Source organism: Podarcis melisellensis (assembly GCF_964234715.1).
Source record: "Podarcis melisellensis genome assembly, chromosome: 16".
NCBI lineage: Eukaryota > Metazoa > Chordata > Lepidosauria > Squamata > Lacertidae > Podarcis > Podarcis melisellensis.
In genome coordinates, this window is record NC_138533.1 from 5267638 (window position 1) to 5285180 (window position 17543).

The 17543-nt window shown below is 52.2% G+C and overlaps 1 protein-coding gene and 1 long non-coding RNA gene across 4 annotated transcripts in view; both read left to right on the plus strand.

The window, feature by feature from the left end:
• Positions 1 to 14676, plus strand: part of OTUD7B (OTU deubiquitinase 7B) — a 42353-nt gene extending 27677 nt beyond the window's left edge. For all 3 annotated transcript variants that reach the window (XM_081891385.1, XM_081891384.1, XM_081891383.1), the window contains exons 2-12: positions 1396 to 1546; positions 2428 to 2598; positions 4171 to 4416; positions 6824 to 6925; positions 8331 to 8458; positions 9952 to 10064; positions 10640 to 10767; positions 11145 to 11294; positions 11969 to 12083; positions 12505 to 12589; positions 12813 to 14676. In XM_081891385.1, the coding sequence (XP_081747511.1) occupies positions 1462 to 1546; positions 2428 to 2598; positions 4171 to 4416; positions 6824 to 6925; positions 8331 to 8458; positions 9952 to 10064; positions 10640 to 10767; positions 11145 to 11294; positions 11969 to 12083; positions 12505 to 12589; positions 12813 to 14159 (2670 nt within the window). In that variant the 5' untranslated portion in view covers positions 1396 to 1461 and the 3' untranslated portion in view covers positions 14160 to 14676. The remainder of the gene's footprint in view (positions 1 to 1395; positions 1547 to 2427; positions 2599 to 4170; positions 4417 to 6823; positions 6926 to 8330; positions 8459 to 9951; positions 10065 to 10639; positions 10768 to 11144; positions 11295 to 11968; positions 12084 to 12504; positions 12590 to 12812) is intronic.
• Positions 1 to 17543, plus strand: part of LOC309358770 — a 104714-nt gene that overhangs the window by 30674 nt on the left and 56497 nt on the right. The gene's annotated exons all lie outside the window — the stretch shown is intronic.

Below are 17543 nucleotides of genomic sequence, written 5' to 3' on the forward strand. Positions count from 1 at the left end.
GTGGTGCTTCAGGTTAAGAACAGTTTCAGGTTAAGAACAGACCTCCGGAACGAATTAAGTACTTAACCTGAGGTACCACTGTACAGACAAAACGCTTGGATCCTCGGCTTCCTCTCCTCCAACACATAGCCCTAGGAAACTGCTTTATATTGAGTCAGTACAGTGGTACCTCAGGTTACAAACACTTTGGGTTACAAACTCCGCTAACCTGTAAGTAGTACTGTACCTTGCGTTGAGAACTTTGCCCCAGGATGAGAACAGAAATCGGCATCAGCAGCGCGGCAGCAGCAGGAGGCCCCATTAGCGAAAGTGCACCTCAGGTTAAGAACGGTTTCGGGTTAAGAATGGACCTCCGGAATGAATTAAGTTCGTAACCTGAGGTACCACTGTAACGCGATGAAATTCAGAACTAGAAATTGCATTCAAAATCCAGTTAAAACTATTTAGTTTAATTAGTTCCACAAAACTGATGAAATTGATCCAGGGATTCCAGCTTTGCCGATAGTTGGGTGGTCATTTATGCTGCCCTGCCGCCCCCTTGATGCTTAATGCGCCCTCTGGGAATCCCACCGCCCCCCAAGGCGAGGTACTTCCCACTTAGGGAGCCCTGGGTCTAAACCCCCTCCCTCTCCCGGATGGGGCATGTGCTGAGACCCAAGACCCCTTTGGTAGCGGGAGAGCCCATTCGGCCTTCACTTTCTGTGGGGGTGGGGTGGGGGGAGGCTCGTGCAGAGGGCGGATGAAAGCCTTGCCAATGGACCTTTGGCTGGATTTGGGGTGGGGGCCTGGCTGCCCGCTGGAGACCCTGCCCTTCATTTTGAGCAGCGTGGCAGCCAAGGATTCATTGCAGCACATTACAAGAATGAAGATTCTGATGAAATGTCAGGGAGAGCTTTCTGCAGGGAAGAGCTGTGGGCCAGTGGAATAGATGACACCTTGGAAGATGGTGGACTCTCCTGCATGGGAGGTTTTTAAACAGTTTGGATGGTCCATCTGTCAGGGATGCTTGGTCTAGTAGACCCCTGGGGTCCCTTCCAATTCTACGATTCTGTGTCATAGCTGTTGGCTAGGGTTTTGCGAAACGTGACATCTATATGCTTGTAACAGCCCATTTATTTGTTTGTTTCCAGCACTGACCTGTTGCGCTTCCTCGTTTCATTTGGACACATTTTTATGTTGTGTGGGGCATCCTTTTCCTTTCCTGAGTGTGTTGTAGTTCTGTGATTCTGTGAATGCAAAGCATAGTTTCCCTGCACGTGGCTCTGACCTGTTTAGGCACCTTCTGGGTATTTTACCAATGTCTTAAAATGACCAATAAAGAGATTTCTAGTTGCCCACCCAAATTTTTCAGACAACCTGTAAATCTGGCCCTTCCTTGCCTCTTCCCTCCTCCAGAGTGAAGCGGAAGCCCGGATCGATGTCCCACCCGTTCCCACCCACCCGCAAGGAATTCATGATCACATGACCCTGGATATGGACGTCGTCCTCTCGGATTTTGTACGCTCAACAGGGGCAGAGCCAGGATTGGCAAGGGATCTTCTTGAAGGTGATGCCCCCCCCCTTTTCGATTTCTGAAATTCTACTTAGTTTTCAAGACAAGGGACTCGCATCTTAGAAAGAGTGAGAGCTCTCTGTGTTTGGCCAGAACCATGTGTCAAGGAAGTAAACACAAGAGTTCTCATTTCCCTGTTGGCACCAGGAAATCTCTCCTTGTTGTTTTATATTAAGGAGGACATTTGTGGGGTGGGGCGTTTCTAGATATTAGGGGATACAATTTTGAGTGGGGTGGTGGCGATGAGATATGTCAGGCTGCTTCTTGATAGAAGAGGGGGATTTAACAAGCATCGTTGAGGTGGTGGGATAGCCACCTTCCGACATCTGAAGGGCTGTCATCGTGGAAGGTGGAGTAAGCTCATTTCCTGCTGCTCCAGAGGGGACGACACAAACCAGTGGATTCAAATTGTAAGAACGGAGATTCCAGCTGAACATTAGGAAGGAAGAACTTTCTGAGAGCAGGTGCTCTTTCAATATTTCCCTCTGAAGGCAGCCCTGTTTAGAGAAGCTTTTAATGTTTTACAGACTATTGTATTTTAATATTCTGTTAGAAGCCGCCCAGAGTGGCTGGGGAAATCCAGCCCAATTGGTGGGGTATAAATTAATTATTATTATTATTATTATTATTTGGAGAACTCTCCCTCATTGGAGGTTTTCAACAGAGGTTCGATGGCCATCTGTTGGGGATTCTTGAACGCTGATTCCTACATTGCAGGGGGTTGGACTAGATGACCTGGGGGGGGGGCATCTTCCGCCTCTGCAGTTCTGTGATTCTAGGATCTGTGACTCAGAGAGGTGAGGGGACCTCTGCTTGGGGTTAGTTTGGTGGCTTTCATTCTCCTAACCCTGTCTCTTCTCTTTCCTCTGGCGCAGGGAAAAACTGGGACCTGAGCGCCGCCCTGAGTGACTTTGAGCAGCTCCGGCAGGTGCACGCCGGGAACCTTCCCCATTCCTTCAATGAAGGCCGGGCCTTCAAGCACGTGGAAAAGGACGTGGCGTGGCCCCCACGGCCCCCACTCCAGCGCCAGGATGACATTGTGCAAGGTAGGAGGGGGCGGCTTCAATCGTGGGTGTTTGCTGCACAGGGGAGGCGTGGCCCCTGTCTTCTTAAGCCCCTCCTCCTATGCTCTGATGAAAAGCTGCAGTTCAGTGTGTAGAGAGTGTCAGCATGGTTGCAGAAGGTTCCCTATTCAGTCCTCAGTGACTGCCAGTCAGAGTTGACAGTCCTGAGCTTGATGGACCCAAGAGTCCAGCTCCAGCAGTGACTCCGCTTGCGAATAAGCCAGCTGTATGTGGCTTTGCGGTGCTGAAAAAAACTAGAAGTGTGGTGGATCTTGTCTAGCATCCTCTTCTCACAGTGGCCAGCCGGGGGGGGGGGGAACCTGCAAACAGGATTTGAGCACAAGAGCCCTCTCTCCTCCTTGCAGTTTCCAGCAACTAGTATTCAGGAACATTGCTGCCTCTGACTGTGGAAGCAAAACAGAGCCATTGATAGGCTCATCCTCCACCAGTTTGTCCAGTCCTCTTTTAAAGACATCTAAGATGGTGCCCCGGACACGGGTGGCGCTGTGGGTTAAACCACAGAGCCTAGGACTTGCCGATCAGGAGGTCGGCGGTTTGAATCCCCGTGACGGGGTGAGCTCCCGTTGCTCGGTCCCTGCTCCTGCCAACCTAGCAGTTCGAAAGCACCTCAAAGTGCAAGTAGATAAATAGGTACCACTCCGGCGGGAAGGTAAACGGCGTTTCAGTGTGCTGCTCTGGTTCACCAGAAGCAGCTTAGTCCTGCTGACCACATGACCTGGAAGGTGTACGCCGGCTCCCTCGGCCAATAAAGCGAAATGAGTGCCGCAACCCCAGAGTCGGCCACGACTGGACCTAATGGTCAGGGGTCCCTTTACCTTTAAGATGGTGCACATTGCTGCCTACTCTGGGAGGAGTCTGGTCCGTAGTTTTACCATGCAGTCCTGTCTTTTACCCTTCCTTCGTTAACATACTTTCTGCTGTATGCTCCTGTTTATCCTGGCCTTTGGCGCCTGAGATACGTATGTTTTCAGGACCCAGCCCTATTCCCATGACTGTGATTTGTTTTAAACTCTGGAGGGTGGGAATAAATTCAATACATCATAATGCATGCAGGTCCTGCTTTCGAAACCTTCGCTGTATGAAAATCCACTTATCCAAACACAAACCTCGCTATGCATAACACAGATTCAAATATCCAAACGGCCGGAACTGGCCCCCTTCCTTCCTTCCTTCCTTCCTTCCTTCCTTCCTTCCTTCCTTCCTTCCTTCCTTCCTTCCTTCCTTGGAGTTGGCTGGTTGGTGGCAGCCATTTTCAGGCATGAACCACGCAGGGAGGGAGAGAGATCGGACAAATCAGTTTTTGCTTCGTTTTTCGTTTTGCTGGTTGGCTGCAGCCATTTTGGGAAGAAACCATGGAGGGAGCAGGGCAGGGCAGAGATCGAGCAAATCCCCAATTAGAAATGGTCCCACAGGGGATAATAGAGACCACCGGCTCTCCATGTGAACACTTGACCTAGCGAACGGTTTCCTGGGAATATGTTGCATTCAGAAAGCCTGCGTTGATGAAATAATGGCTCCCCTTTCTCTTTTCAGAGAAGCGCCTGTCTCGCGGTATCTCTCATGCCAGCTCCACCATCGTCTCCATGGCTCGCTCTCACGTCTCCAGCAACGGGGGCGGGGGCAGCGGCGGGGGGGTCGGCGGCAGCGGGGAGCACCTCCCAGAGATGCCCATCTGCACCTTCCAGCTTCCCGACCTGACCGCCTACAATGAGGAGTTCCGGTGCTTCATCGAGCGAGATCTCATCGAGCAGTCGATGCTGGTGGCGCTGGAGCAGGCGGGTAAGCGCCCGTGATGTCAACACTGCGCCGTGGCTGTTTTCTTGGGCGGCGGTTGCTCAGGACGTAAACTTCCCTGGGTGCCCTTTCCCCTCTGAAGACCAGGCTCAGCGCTAGAGCATGAGGAAGGATTGCCCGGCTGGCCTGGCCGCAGAAGCGATGAGGTGATGCTTGTCATTGGAATTCTACTCAATATTGATCCAGAGCAGAACTCCAGCATATAGTTAGCAGAGTAAAAACTTCAACACGTTGCAGGATTCCCAATAAATAGACCAGAGGCAATTGGATTTCATACAGCAGAGATTTACTGCTACTGAAGGCAAATAAGCATAATGGTCACAAATCCAATACCGGGTGGCACTGTGGTCTAAACCACTGAGCCTCTTGGGCTTGCTGATCAGAAGGTCGGCAGTTCGAATCCCCGCGACGGAGGGAGCTCCCATTGCTCTGTCCCAGCTCCTGCCAACCTAGCAGTTCAAAAGCACACCAGTGCAAGTAGACAAATAGGTACCACTGTGGCGGGAAGGTAAACGGCATTTCCATGCACTCTGGCACCTGTCACGGTCCTCCGTTTGCCAGTAGCGGTTTAGACATGCTGGCCACATGACCCGGGAATCTCTCTGTGGACAAATGCAAGCTCCCTCGGCCTGAAAGCAAGATGAGCGCCACAATCCCATAGTCGCCTTTGACTGGACTTAACCATCCAGGGGTCCTTCACCTTTACCTTTTATTATTTATTGATTACATTTATATAGCACTTTTTCCTCCCAGTGTGGTGTGGCTGGTTCTCCTCCTGCTCCTCACTTTATCCCCACAACAGTCCTGTGAAGTAGGCTGAGAGGTGGTGACCAGCCCCCAAGATCACACCCCATGAGCTTCATGGCTGAGTGGGGATTTGAACCGTGATCTCCCATATCCTAGTGTGCTGGTCCAGGGGGGAGGTTACCGTGGGGCGAGGTCCAGGACCTGAGTTGAGGGTCAGCATCCAGTCCTCCTCGGGTGAAGCAGCGTCCACAGCGAGAAGCCGGGCAAGGACAGGAACTCAGGGGAAACAGGACTGGATGCTGGCCGAAACAGCTCTTCAACGATGTTGCTCCCGCAACCTGGGACCGGGCTGACTGGCCTTTATCTTCTCTGAGGCCAGGGGCGGACCCGGCCCCCAGGAGACCCGCCTCTCCTGGCCTTAAGGCGAGCACTCCTCCTGGGAGAAACCAGTTCCCTTCGCCTCTCTGCCCTGAGCCTCTGCAGTTCAGGAGAGGCTGAAGGGTTACTGGGCCCAGGGGGAGACTCTCCTGTAGGCACTGAGTCCTCAACCACCTCCGGAGCCAGAGTGGATTCACCTGGTGCTTCAGAATCAAGGCCCTGCCCCAGTTCAGCCGGCCCTGGAGGCGGGGACTCCTGTGCAGGCTGGGATTCCTCCGGTTCAGCCTCTGAATTGGATTCCCAGGCCATCACACCTAGTCTGATACCACACTGGCTCTTAATTCATATATATATTTATATCCTATCATATATCGCAGAATTGCAGCCGGAGAGTCTTATCTGGATTGAAGGGAAGAACAGTCCATTGTTATAAATAAATATATTGTCCTGATCCCTCCTTGCAGATAGCTGCCGCTTTGAATTCGGGGGGGGGGGGGGGCGGGGGTGGATGTTGGGAAATTGGACCACAAAACCTACTTTGTCACAGCTCCTGTGGCTCTCGGGTTGCATTTTCCTTTCATTCGCCCCATTAGCATCCACTGACACTCCTTTCAGGTTTAATTGTAGGTTGTTGTCGTTTTAAGAGGTATATCAGGAAAAACCGATCTTCAGCCAAGCCAGGCCCTGACCAGCCTGGAGACGCGTTCAGGCGGCTCCCTCGTTCCTTCTCCCCCGGGGACGTTTGAGAGGCCCTGCAAGGCAGAATATTTCCGCAAAGTGTGCCGTCCTCTGACATAACCTGCTGTTATTCCTCTGGAAGGCAGGGATGTCAGCCTGCTCCAACTCTCCGCCTCCAAATACTGTGCAGACATTTTTGCCTCTGGGTGGCAAGAAAGGGGGGCACAATCTCTGGAACCCTTTTTGAAGGTCCACAACTGTTCTGGCTTCCCCTCAGATGTGGTTTCATCTCTTCTGCTGTTTTGGGGTCCTCTTCCATCCAGCGATGGGGTTAGGTGCTCCTCAGACATTTACTTTTCTTGATTTTACTGCCTTATCTCTTGTAAATCGCTTTGAGGTTTTTTTTAGTGGTGTGTACATTTTATGAAACTAACAAAGCAAAAAACTGGTCTCCTGGTGCGTCAAATGTCTGGTGAACTGTGGCCGATGTTGGCGTGAGGCTTGTAGAGAGAGAGGCTGGGCTCAAAAATGTCCGGAACTTTGAAAAGCACGAAATAACCGCTTCCTGTTTGTTCACCTTTTTCGCCAGGTCGTCTGAACTGGTGGGCCAATGTCGATCCCAGCTGCCAGCGGTTGCTCCCCTTAGCCACGACGGGCGACGGGAACTGCCTGCTCCACGCTGCATCGCTAGGTAAGACCTCCCTGCCACCAGCGGGTGCATTTTAAAAGCCAATGTGATGGGTCGCCCACACAGCGTCCCTGAGCCTTCCACAGAGCCCACAAAATATTTCAGTAAATATCCCCCGCAAAGCAAACCACGATGCACACAAGGCTCTTCCTGCTTAGATCTCGTCTGCCCAGGCTGAGCCTCGCTTGCACACGCCACACAGCAGCCATTTGTGCGATGCCACGCCTTCTCGGCAGCCATTTTGTGCCCGGCGCCCACGGCACCTTCCTCAAAATTCTAAAGGTCGCTGACTCCTGGCATAGAATGAGGTATCAAGAGGCCACTTCAGATCTCCTAATACACAGCTTAACTGTGTGTGTTAGCATATCTATAAACATTTATATGGACAAGTAAGAATGTGTGTGTATATGCAAATATTTATTTACATTACATGCTGTATATGTATAGGTAGGCTCTATATCAGGCATCCCCAGACTTGGCCCTCCAGATGTTTTGGGTCTACAATTCCCATCATCCCTGACCACTGGTCCTGTTAGCTAGGGATGATGGGAGTTGTAGTTCCAAAACATCTGGAGGGCCGAGTTTGGGGATGCCTGCTCTATATCATACCTATATACCAGGACATAGTATACAATTGACAATCAACATTTCCAGTATCGTCGTAATGTTTTTGAGGAACGTTTGCCATCATAACGCAGAAAATGAACGTTTTTCCAGGAACTCAGCTATACAGCTGCAAATAAAATATTTTACATGTGTTGTAAAGTGCAGTATACAAATGTGACACTAGATGGCGGAGGTGAGCTAAGCAAAATTCATTGCATTTTTCAAAACTTTTTTTAAAAAAGCATTTTCACAGCGTTTTTTTATATGTGTGTAGATTCCACCCAGTATTGTTCGTGCTTAATGCTTTGGGGAAATAATGTAGTGTTACATTTGTCCACCTATTTGTATTTTATGAATTTACAAGTCATTTACAAGACATCATTTTTTTGGGGGGGGGAGAGAACGAATAACTATAAACCTACATATTTTCAAAAGAGAGCATTAGGATCGACAGCTAACATTTTCCAAAATATTGGAGGGTAAAAGATTTCCCCCCTCATCTTATAAGGCATATGAGACGGAGAGAACAATTACAGCAACAGATGAAAATGATAAAAGATGGCAAACAAAACTATGAAATTGGCAGGTGGAATGAGTGCAGTTGCACGTGGGTTAAAATATTTTAAATCCAGGTAAAGAATAGTTGCATTAAACATTTCCAGCATTATTGTTCCTTAATGTTTTTTTTTTGGGGGGGGATATTTATCCTCATGGAAGGCAAGGGGGTGGGTGGAATTAACGAATAGAAAGCTTAAATACCACTTGTTTGGTTTTTTAAAAAATCTCTCTTTCCTCCCTGTAGGCATGTGGGGTTTTCACGACCGGGATCTGATGCTCCGCAAAGCCCTCTATGCCCTCATGGACAAAGGGATGGAAAGGGAGGCCCTCAAGCGGCGGTGGAGGTGGCAGCAGACACAGCAGAACAAAGAGGTGAGGCCTGATCCTGCAGGGCCCTTGGGGTTTCCTTACGACCAGCCTCCACTGGCACCCGGCACGTCCTTGGGGCTGAGGCTCAGCCCAGGATCCCGTTCCTATTTCTTGGAACATAGGGATGTCCACAAATCCCAAGCGGTTCTTTAGGTCTTCCTTATTGTGGGAGAAAGTTCCCTGGGGGGTGGAGGTGGTTCAGGACAGAGGTTTGCACCGAATCCCCAGTCGGCCAGACTCTATTCAGCAGCACATTACAGGGCAGAGTCCAGAGAGTCTGCAAGAGTACAGTTGTACCTCAGAAGCCGAACGGAATCCGTTCCAGAAGTCCGTTCGACTTCCTGAACGTTCGGAAACCAAGGCGTGGCTTCCGATTGGCTGCAGGAAGCACCTGCAGCCAATCAGAAGCCACATCGGACATTTGGGCTCCAAGGAACGTTCACAAACCGGAACTTTCACTTCTGGGTTTGCGGTGTTTGGGATACAAGGTACGACTGTATTTCCATTATAACACACGCTACACAGGCAAAATGCACGTCATCTGAGCTGCTTTCTCTCCCCCCAACCACCACTTCCCACCCTGTCACCCCAACATATCTCACCCAAACAAAGTCCTTTGAAGCACTTTGTTGTTGTTTTGTCGTTTAGTCGTGTCCGACTCTTCGTTACCCCCTGGACCAGAGCACACCAGGCCCTCCTGTCTTCCACTGCCTCCCGCAGTTTGGTCAGACTCATTCTGGTAGCTTCGAGAACACTGTCCCACCATCTCGTCCTCTGTCACCCCCTTCTCCTTGTGCCCTCCATCTTTCCCAACATCAGGGTCTTTTCCAGGGAGTCTTCTCTTCTCATCAGGTGGCCAAAGTCTTGGAGCCTCAGCTTCAGGATCTGTCCTTCCAATGAGCACTCAGAGCTGATTTCCTTCAGAATGGAGAGGGTTGATCTTCTTGCAGTCCATGGGACTCTTGAAACAACCCATTACAGTGGTACCTCAGGTTAAGTACTTAATTCATTCCTGAGGTCCGTACTTAACCTGAAACTGTTCTTAACCTGAAGCACCACTTTAGCTAATGGGGCCTCCTGCTGCTGCCACGCCGCCGGAGCCCGATTTCTGTTCTCATCCTGAAGCAAAGTTCTTAACCTGAAGCACTATTTCTGGGTTAGCGGAGTCTGTAACCTGAAGCGTATGTAACCTGAGCTACCACTGTATTATTATTTTTTACTGGATGTGCAGAGCCCTCGTACCTCACCTGGTTTTTAACTCTTAACATTCCCCCTTAACTGGCTGTTACCAGTTTTGTGGGCAGGCGTACATGACTGTAGCCTCGCCGATGAAGGCTAACCTAAGTTGCACCTCGTTTTCCAAGCGCCGGTCATGTCCACACCAGGCTAGTTTTAGCACCGGATCCTCTCTTGAAAGTAGCCTCGCGTTGTGGAGTGAAGCCTCAATTTACATATCTGTTTTCCCTCTCTTCCCGTTCGTCTTCCAACCACCTTAGTCTGGCCTGGTTTACACAGAAGAGGAATGGCAAAAGGAGTGGAATGAGCTGATCAAACTGGCTTCCAGTGAGCCACGCATGCACTACGGCACAAATGGAGGGAGCTGCGGAGGGTGAGTGGTATTTCGGTGCTCCCCACAGATCACACCCAAGATTGTTACACTGTGCTCTGCCCTTGAAGGCTCCCCAGAAACTTCAGGTCGTCCATAATGCAGGAGCAGGAATGTCAAGTCAAGTCAAGTAACCTTTATTGGCATCACATAAGCAGGTAGTGCTGCGGGTTAAACCACAGAGCCTCTTGCTGTTCTGGCTTATGAGATTCAGAATATATTTTTTCCTGTTTTCCTCCTCCAAAAACTAGGTGCTTCTTATGGTCTGGTGCATCTTATAGAGCGAAAAATACGGTAAATAAGTTAATGAGCAGAACAGCACTTCGGAGGCTGCTAGTTTAGAGTAGAGGTTGAGGGTGCCTGTGGCCTCTCTTGGACGTCCCTATGGTCCAACTCTCATCATTTACCCTGGCTGTTGGCCATGCCAGTGGCTGAGGCTCTCCAATCCGGGCTGCCCCCTTTCTGGTCTTCGCCCCCCATTCCCCCCAGCTGAAGCTGTTTGCATTTTTGCGTGCCGCCAAGCACTCCCGAGACAAAACGTCTGACAGCTCTGCCCTTTCTCCCCCACCACCCCACAGTGTGGAAGGCTCCGAGGAGCCCGTGTACGAGAGCCTGGAGGAGTTCCACGTCTTCGTCCTGGCCCACGTGCTCAAGAGGCCCATCGTGGTGGTGGCGGACACCATGCTGCGAGACTCTGGAGGGGAAGGTAGGAGCAGTGGCTGTGGAGCAAACCCAGAAGGCAGACATCTCCTTGCTTCACTGAAGTGGGAGGCTGGGTGGCGGGCAACTTCTTCCACGGGCGTGGGGGTCAAACTAGATCAGGAATGAGGGGACGGCTCCAGTCGTGTCCCGTACATAGAGGGACCCCCAATCCCCAGTGGAGGACTTCTTGGAAGGAGGCAAGGCCCAGAGCAGGCACTCGTGCAGAGGGGCATCGGGCAGACGCTGCTGCCAAGGGTTGCTTTGAGTTCCCGTCAGCGTTGCAGTGGACTGAAAGTTGACTCTTGCAGCCCACAACTGAGGGTATTTCTGTATCATCAGCAGGGTGCTCAGTTCCTTCTCACTTCTCTCTCTCTCTCTTAGCATTCGCTCCCATCCCCTTTGGCGGCATTTATCTGCCCTTGGAGGTCCCCGCCAACAAGTGCCACCGCTCTCCCCTGGTCCTAGCCTACGACCAGGCCCACTTCTCTGCCCTGGTATCCATGGAGCAGAAAGAACCTCCCAAGGAACAAGGTACGTGCAGAGGGGCAGCGCTTCTAAGTTCTGCTTATGCCCGGCCGAGAAAGCGGAAGGATAAAAAGTTTCCCTCCCTCTCGCACGACGCCAGAAGTCGTGGGCATCCAGTGAAGCTGAATGTTGGGAGATTCGGGACAGATAAGAAAGGATTTTCCCATGCAGCACAGCGTTAAGCTGTGGAACTCACTGCCACAGGAAGATGGCCACCATTTGCCATCAAGTCTCAAGTTTGATGAGAGTGATAGGAAATCACTTCTCCAGCAAGTTATTTTAGCAACTCCTATCATGTTGCCTCCTACCTTCCATTCCTCTAAACCAGCGGTTCTCAACCAGTGGGTCCCCAGATGTTGTTGGACTACAGCTCCCATCATCCCTGACCACTGGTCATGCTGGCTAGGGATGATGGGAGTTATAGTCCAGCAACATCTGGAGATCCACACAGTCCCCAAAAGCACAACCTTAACCTCAACCGAGTCAGTAACTCCATCCCAGCCCCTGTCAACCTCCTTCTGAACCCGAGTCTCCCTCGAGCTGGATGGTGCTGGGTCTGCTTCTGAAAGGGGCGAGCTTCTCAGCCTTTGCCTGGCTGCCTCCCCCCTTTGCTTTCCGGCAGCCTCCCGGCTCTTGCCTTTCCCGGCCTCTGAAAGAGCCGTTCCTTTTTTCCACCACAGCTGTGATCCCGCTCACCGACTCCGAGCACAAGCTGCTCCCAGTGCACTTTGCTGTGGACCCCGGGAAAGACTGGGAGTGGGGTAAGGACGACAACGACAATGTCCGGCTGGCCAGGTGAGTGGGAAGGGGTCGGCTTGGGGACAACAAAGGGGGAGCTGCTTGGGAGGTCAGAAGGACTCAGACAACACATTCTGGGGCAGGCGTGGTCGCATCCAGGGTCTCATCCAGCAGGGCCTACGTTCTTAAGGAGTGAGCTTCTGCTGGGTGGGATGAGGAGGAGGATTGATCGGTGGAGGGGAGGGCGGTGGCAGGCGTGGAGAGTGGCTGCCTTTTTGAGGAAGGAGAGACGGCCATCTTGGAATCTGGAATTTACCTCCGGCCTGGAACGTCTCCTGTTTAATGGTTTCTGAGCGCCATGGTTTCAACTTGTGGGGGAAAGTCAGGTGCTTGGAAGTGTTTAAGAGATCCTACAGGGAGTCTTCCAGCTCTGACTTTTGACTCTGCCTTGCGTCTTCCCCCCGTTGTTTTCGTTTAGTGTGACGCTCTCGCTGGAAGCCAAGCTGCACCTACTGCACAGCTACATGAATGTAAAGTGGATCACGTTGCCTTGCGAAATGCAGGTAAGGGAAACCACCTTCCAGTTTCCAAGGAGGGCAGGTGTCCTATAATCCAATTCCTGTTCTGCTCTGGCGTGGAGGGAACGCCAGGGGCTAACAGAAGACACCCCCCCAAAAAAGACGGCGAAGCAGACCCTTGCTAACTCCGCTTACCTTTCTCTCTCTCTCTCTCTCTCTCTCTCTCTCTCTCTCTCTCTCTCTCTCTCTCCTGCCCCACTTTCCCCAGGCGCCTCTCGCGCAGCCCGAGTCGCCGACCGCTTCCGCTGGGGACGATGCACGGTCTGCGGCCGACTCGGGCGACTCGGACAAGGAGTCCGTGTGCAGCAGCTCTGCCAGCAACAGCGGAGGCAGCAAGAGCAGCAGCAGCAAGGACAAGGAGAAGGAGAAGACCAAGAAGGAGCGGGAGAAGGACAAGGAGAAGAAGCGGGCCGACTCGGTGGCCAACAAGCTTGGCAGCTTTGGCAAGACGCTGGGCAGCAAGCTGAAGAAGAACATGGGGGGCCTGATGCACAGCCGGACGGTCAAGGGGGGCGTCAGCAACGGGCAAGGGAGCGAGACCCTGGAGAAGAAGAAGAAGAAGGGCTCTGTCAAGGTGAGGAAAGGCAGCAAGGACGAGGTGTTGTCCAGCGACTCGGCCACTCCGCCCGAGAAGCCCTGCGCGGGCAAGGCGACCGCCGAGAAGCCGCCGGACGGCTGCAAGTACAGCAGCGACGTCCGGCTGAGTTTGAGCATCCTGCGGGCCGCCATGCAAGGGGAGCGGAAGTTCATCTTCGCCGGGCAGCTCAAGACCAGCCACCGGCACCCGTTCCAGGAGGAGATGATCCAGCGGTACCTCTCGGATGCCGAGGAGCGCTTTTCGGCAGAGCAGAAGCAGAAGGAGGCGGAGAGGAAGGCGGCCGCGGCGCTGGGCAGCGGCGGGGTGGCGGCCAAGAGGCTGGACTCGGACGGCAACCCCCTCAAAGGCGAGGAGGGCTTGCTGGGCACGGCGTACCCTCCGGGGCTCCCTCCGTACGGGCTCCAGAGCCCCGACCTGGCCGCCGTGGGGGCTAAAATGGCCGGCTTCCCCTCCAGCTACTCAGGGGTCTTCACCATCCCTCGCCCCTCTATGACGGGCGGCGTGGAGGGCTCCCACCCGCCCAGCTACCAAGAGAGCCGGAGGCAGCTTGCCGGCGGACCCTGCAGCCCCCTGCCGCCCTATGCCACCTTGCCCAGGCACTGCCCGCCGGGCCGCCCTCACCCATACCAGACCAGCCCGTCCCACCTGGGCGGGCGCTTCTCTCCCACCGAGACGGACACGCCCCCTGGCTACGTGGGGGCAGACTGCGACCCCTCTCCCTGCCCGGGCCTGCCCGCCAACGGCTTCCGGGAGTACACGGAGGCGGGCAACTGCTCTCCCAAAGGCGGCGAGCGCAGCAAAGCCCGGCTGCTCTACAACCTCCAGCAGACGAAATGCAAACAGCCGAACTGCAGCTTTTACGGGCATCCGGAGACCGGGAACTACTGCTCCTGCTGCTTCAAGGAGGAGCTGAAGCGCAAGGAAAGGGAGAGGGAAGCCTTGATACACAGGTTCTGAAGGGCCAGGCACTGGACTTCCTGGCCCCCCGAACCCACGCGATCCGTGGGCAATGCAATAACGCGTCCTCCCTTCCCCTCGCGCCCCTCCCTCCCCACCTCGTCGAGGAGAAGGGCTGGCCGGTGTCAGAGGGGGTGGCAGGCTGCTGGTGGGGGGCTTGGGGCGGAAGGCGAGACACCCCCCTCGCTTTGGGGGGGGGGAGCGTGGAGAGAGGGCAACAAAACGCTGTTGGAGAGCAGAGGGGATTGGGAAAGGGTTTGAGGAATCGGGAAGGTTTGAGTTTTGCAGGTCGGAAGCCGTCGAACTGAGCAGAACTTCTAGACCAAAGCTTTGAATTCCAAGGGTAAAACATACATGGTGTTGAAAGGGGGGGCTTTCTCTCTATCTGCCCCTGACGTGATTTTCCTTTTTTCATTTCAAAGGGATTAAACCCGCCATCCCTACATTTCCCCCCAAGTTTGAAATCTTTTTTCCCTCTTTTTATTAAGTAATATTAACCAGCTTTTTTTGATTTTTTTTTAAAAACTATTTTTAGGTTTTTCTCCCACCCCCACCCCTTAAAACATGGCTTTTTTTAAGTCGGAAAAAGGCCCTTTCCCCCTTTCTCTTGAGTCTCAACACTCCTGTTAACCTCTGCCTTGACCAGATTCTGCCCCTCTCCTTCCTGCAATCCTCTCCAGTCTGTCGCAGCTAGCTTCGAAGCCTTTTTAGATGAGTTGGGCTTGAGATATTCTTTTTAAAAAGATATATTTTTTATTAAAACAAACAAAAAAAAGGACCCTCTCTTGTAGGGAGCTGCGGGTGGGGTGGGCAGAGGGAGGGAACCATCAAGTCACAATACTGATTGTGTGTGTGTGTGTGCGTGTGATTGAGAGTTTTTTACTGTGCAAAAAAGCAAAAAAAACAAAACCCAAGCCTGTTCTTTAGATGGTCATACCTACCGTACTTTGGGGGTGGGGGTGGGAATAGAAACCAGAACTTGAATTGGTGGGGACTTTGTTAAGAGCAATAAACCTCTGCAAACAACTTGAAAACCGGGAGAGATGGGACAAAAGAGAGTTATCTGGGCATCACTGTGGTTCGATTTCCACGTGTGTGTACAAATTCTCTTACCTGCAGAGAATCACTCCCTTCCCGCACGAGCTGTTTTGTTTTCTTTCGTTTTGTTTTTCTCCTAGACTACCTCTGTTCTGCTGAGTAGAAATAATCTGGCTCTCTTTTGCCGAGCCGATACTTTGACTGTGGGAATGACGAGTAAAAATACTAAAGAATTATAGATATATATTTTTAACAGGGCTCTACATTTGTGTTAGAGGGGAGGGGCGGGTAGCGGGTGGGAGGGATGTAAAAAACAGAACTAACTATACACTATATTTTTCTCGTTTTGGGGGGAGGGAAATGACCCCCCCGTTTTCCCACAAATCTCGCCCCCCAAGCCCCTGGAAATCTTATGGCGTTTTTAGAAAATTCCTTCCCCCCGCTACACCTACCGTCGCTGCTGCAATACGAATGTTTATTTCCCCAGGGTAGGGAACGGCCTTGGAAACCTCCGCCTGACACGGGTTTGAGCGGGAGCCCGCGAAAAGCGAAGAACGGGGGGCCGTAAAGCAGGCAAGATCCGGTGGGGAGGTACATCTGACTCGCTGACGAGTCTCTGAAACTATGCAATTCTTTTTCCACTCCAAAGCTGCCAGGGTAGGACCAAGAGGAATAATGCAAGTGTACTTAAAAAAAATCGGAACGACTGGGCAAAAGACGAAACAAAACTCGGGTAGTTTTCTTAGCTCCTTTGCGCTGCCTTAATGGGGACGGGGTGGAGAAAGGGGTGGTTGTCTTCATAGCTTTGTTTAGAGGATGGGGCAAAAAGAACGAGGGTGCCCATACAGACTGCCGGGCCCAGCCTGTCGAGGGCTCGGCTGCCTCGTATGAAAGGGGAGTGGGATTTTGCGGGAGGGTCCTCTTCCGACCCCATGTGGGACAAAGGCTCTGCCCTACCCGTCCCCTTCGCTACGGTAGTGTCCACCGGCAATTTCAAATCTTCACGGATTTCAGAGCGGACGGGGTATTTTTCCCCGGTCAAGGGTGGCTGCGTGGAGCTAGCAGAAGCCTGGAGTGGGGAGCAATAGCAGATGAATTATTGGGGCGCAGGACTCCCTGTGTGCAGCTCTCCACTCTGATGGAAGAGGCAAAGGCCTGTGCAAAAACGAGGAGCCTTTGGCTTTCCGGACGTGGCCGAACTACAACTCCCATGGGAGTCGTAGTTCAGTGGCACCTGCGAGGCCAAAAGATATCACTCCAGGGTCAGGAGAAGGATGGAGAGCCTTCATCCCTCCAGCCAGCATAAACCTCTGGCCCTCGGTTGTGCCAGCTGACGGGAGTCGAGGGCCGCAGACATTCTCCGTCCCTTTATTTCAGGGGGTAAACAATTTGGGTGCTTGTTCCTGGGGGGTTTAGCCTGCCTAGGGCGTGGGTGGCAAGTCAGGCAACTTGGGCCTCTTCAGTGGAAACACCTGGAGAGAGAGAGAGAGAACACCCCAGCTAATTTTCGATGCCTGAAGCATCTTTTGCTAAATGACAAGAACCCTTTGAAGGAAGGCCGCCTTGAGTTCACAGCTCCATAACGCACATAGTTAAAATGAAAGGCATCGCTGCCTAGCTGGGAAGTAGCCAAATTTTCTTTGCTCGTCACACGTGTGGGCTGTGAGTGTGTGTGTGTGTGTACATGTTCTTTTCCACCCCCTTAAATATCTCCCAAGTACAGGCATAGGCAAACTTGGCCCTCCAGCTGTTTTGGGACTACAACTCCCATCATCCCTGACCGCTGGTCCTGATAGCTACGGATGATAGGAGTTGTAGTCCCAAAACATTTGGAGGGCCGAGTTGGCCTCTGCCTGCCCAAGCATATTTTCCTGGGGCTTTTGGATGAAACGGTTGCATCTGTTGTCATCTTTCTGTCCACCTTTGAGTGCTTTGGGGTTGGCCAGCGGGAGCATTCACAGGGGGTTGTGGTTGTTGTTTTTTGCAAAGTTTGATCTGTATTTACCGGTAAAACGAAAACCCTTCTGAATGAATCAGGCCATTAAATGTGGATACGTGTATGTATGTAGTCTGGAAAAGGGGAATGGCGAGGTTGGAAGATTGGATCGTGGAAGGTTTTGCAGTCATTTGGGGGGAAAAACCACCCAAAAAGTCATTTTTTGCTTTAAGTAGTAACCCATGTTTCCCATCTGCTAGAGTATCTTAAGGCCAAAGTTAGGGTAATGTCCATTCATTTTCTCTTTGCATTAGGACAGCATGGTTGGCGCTCACCCAAATCCTTGCTTAGACCCTCTTGAAATTAATGGACCTAAACTAGTCGACACGGATGAATTTCTAGGGGTCTAC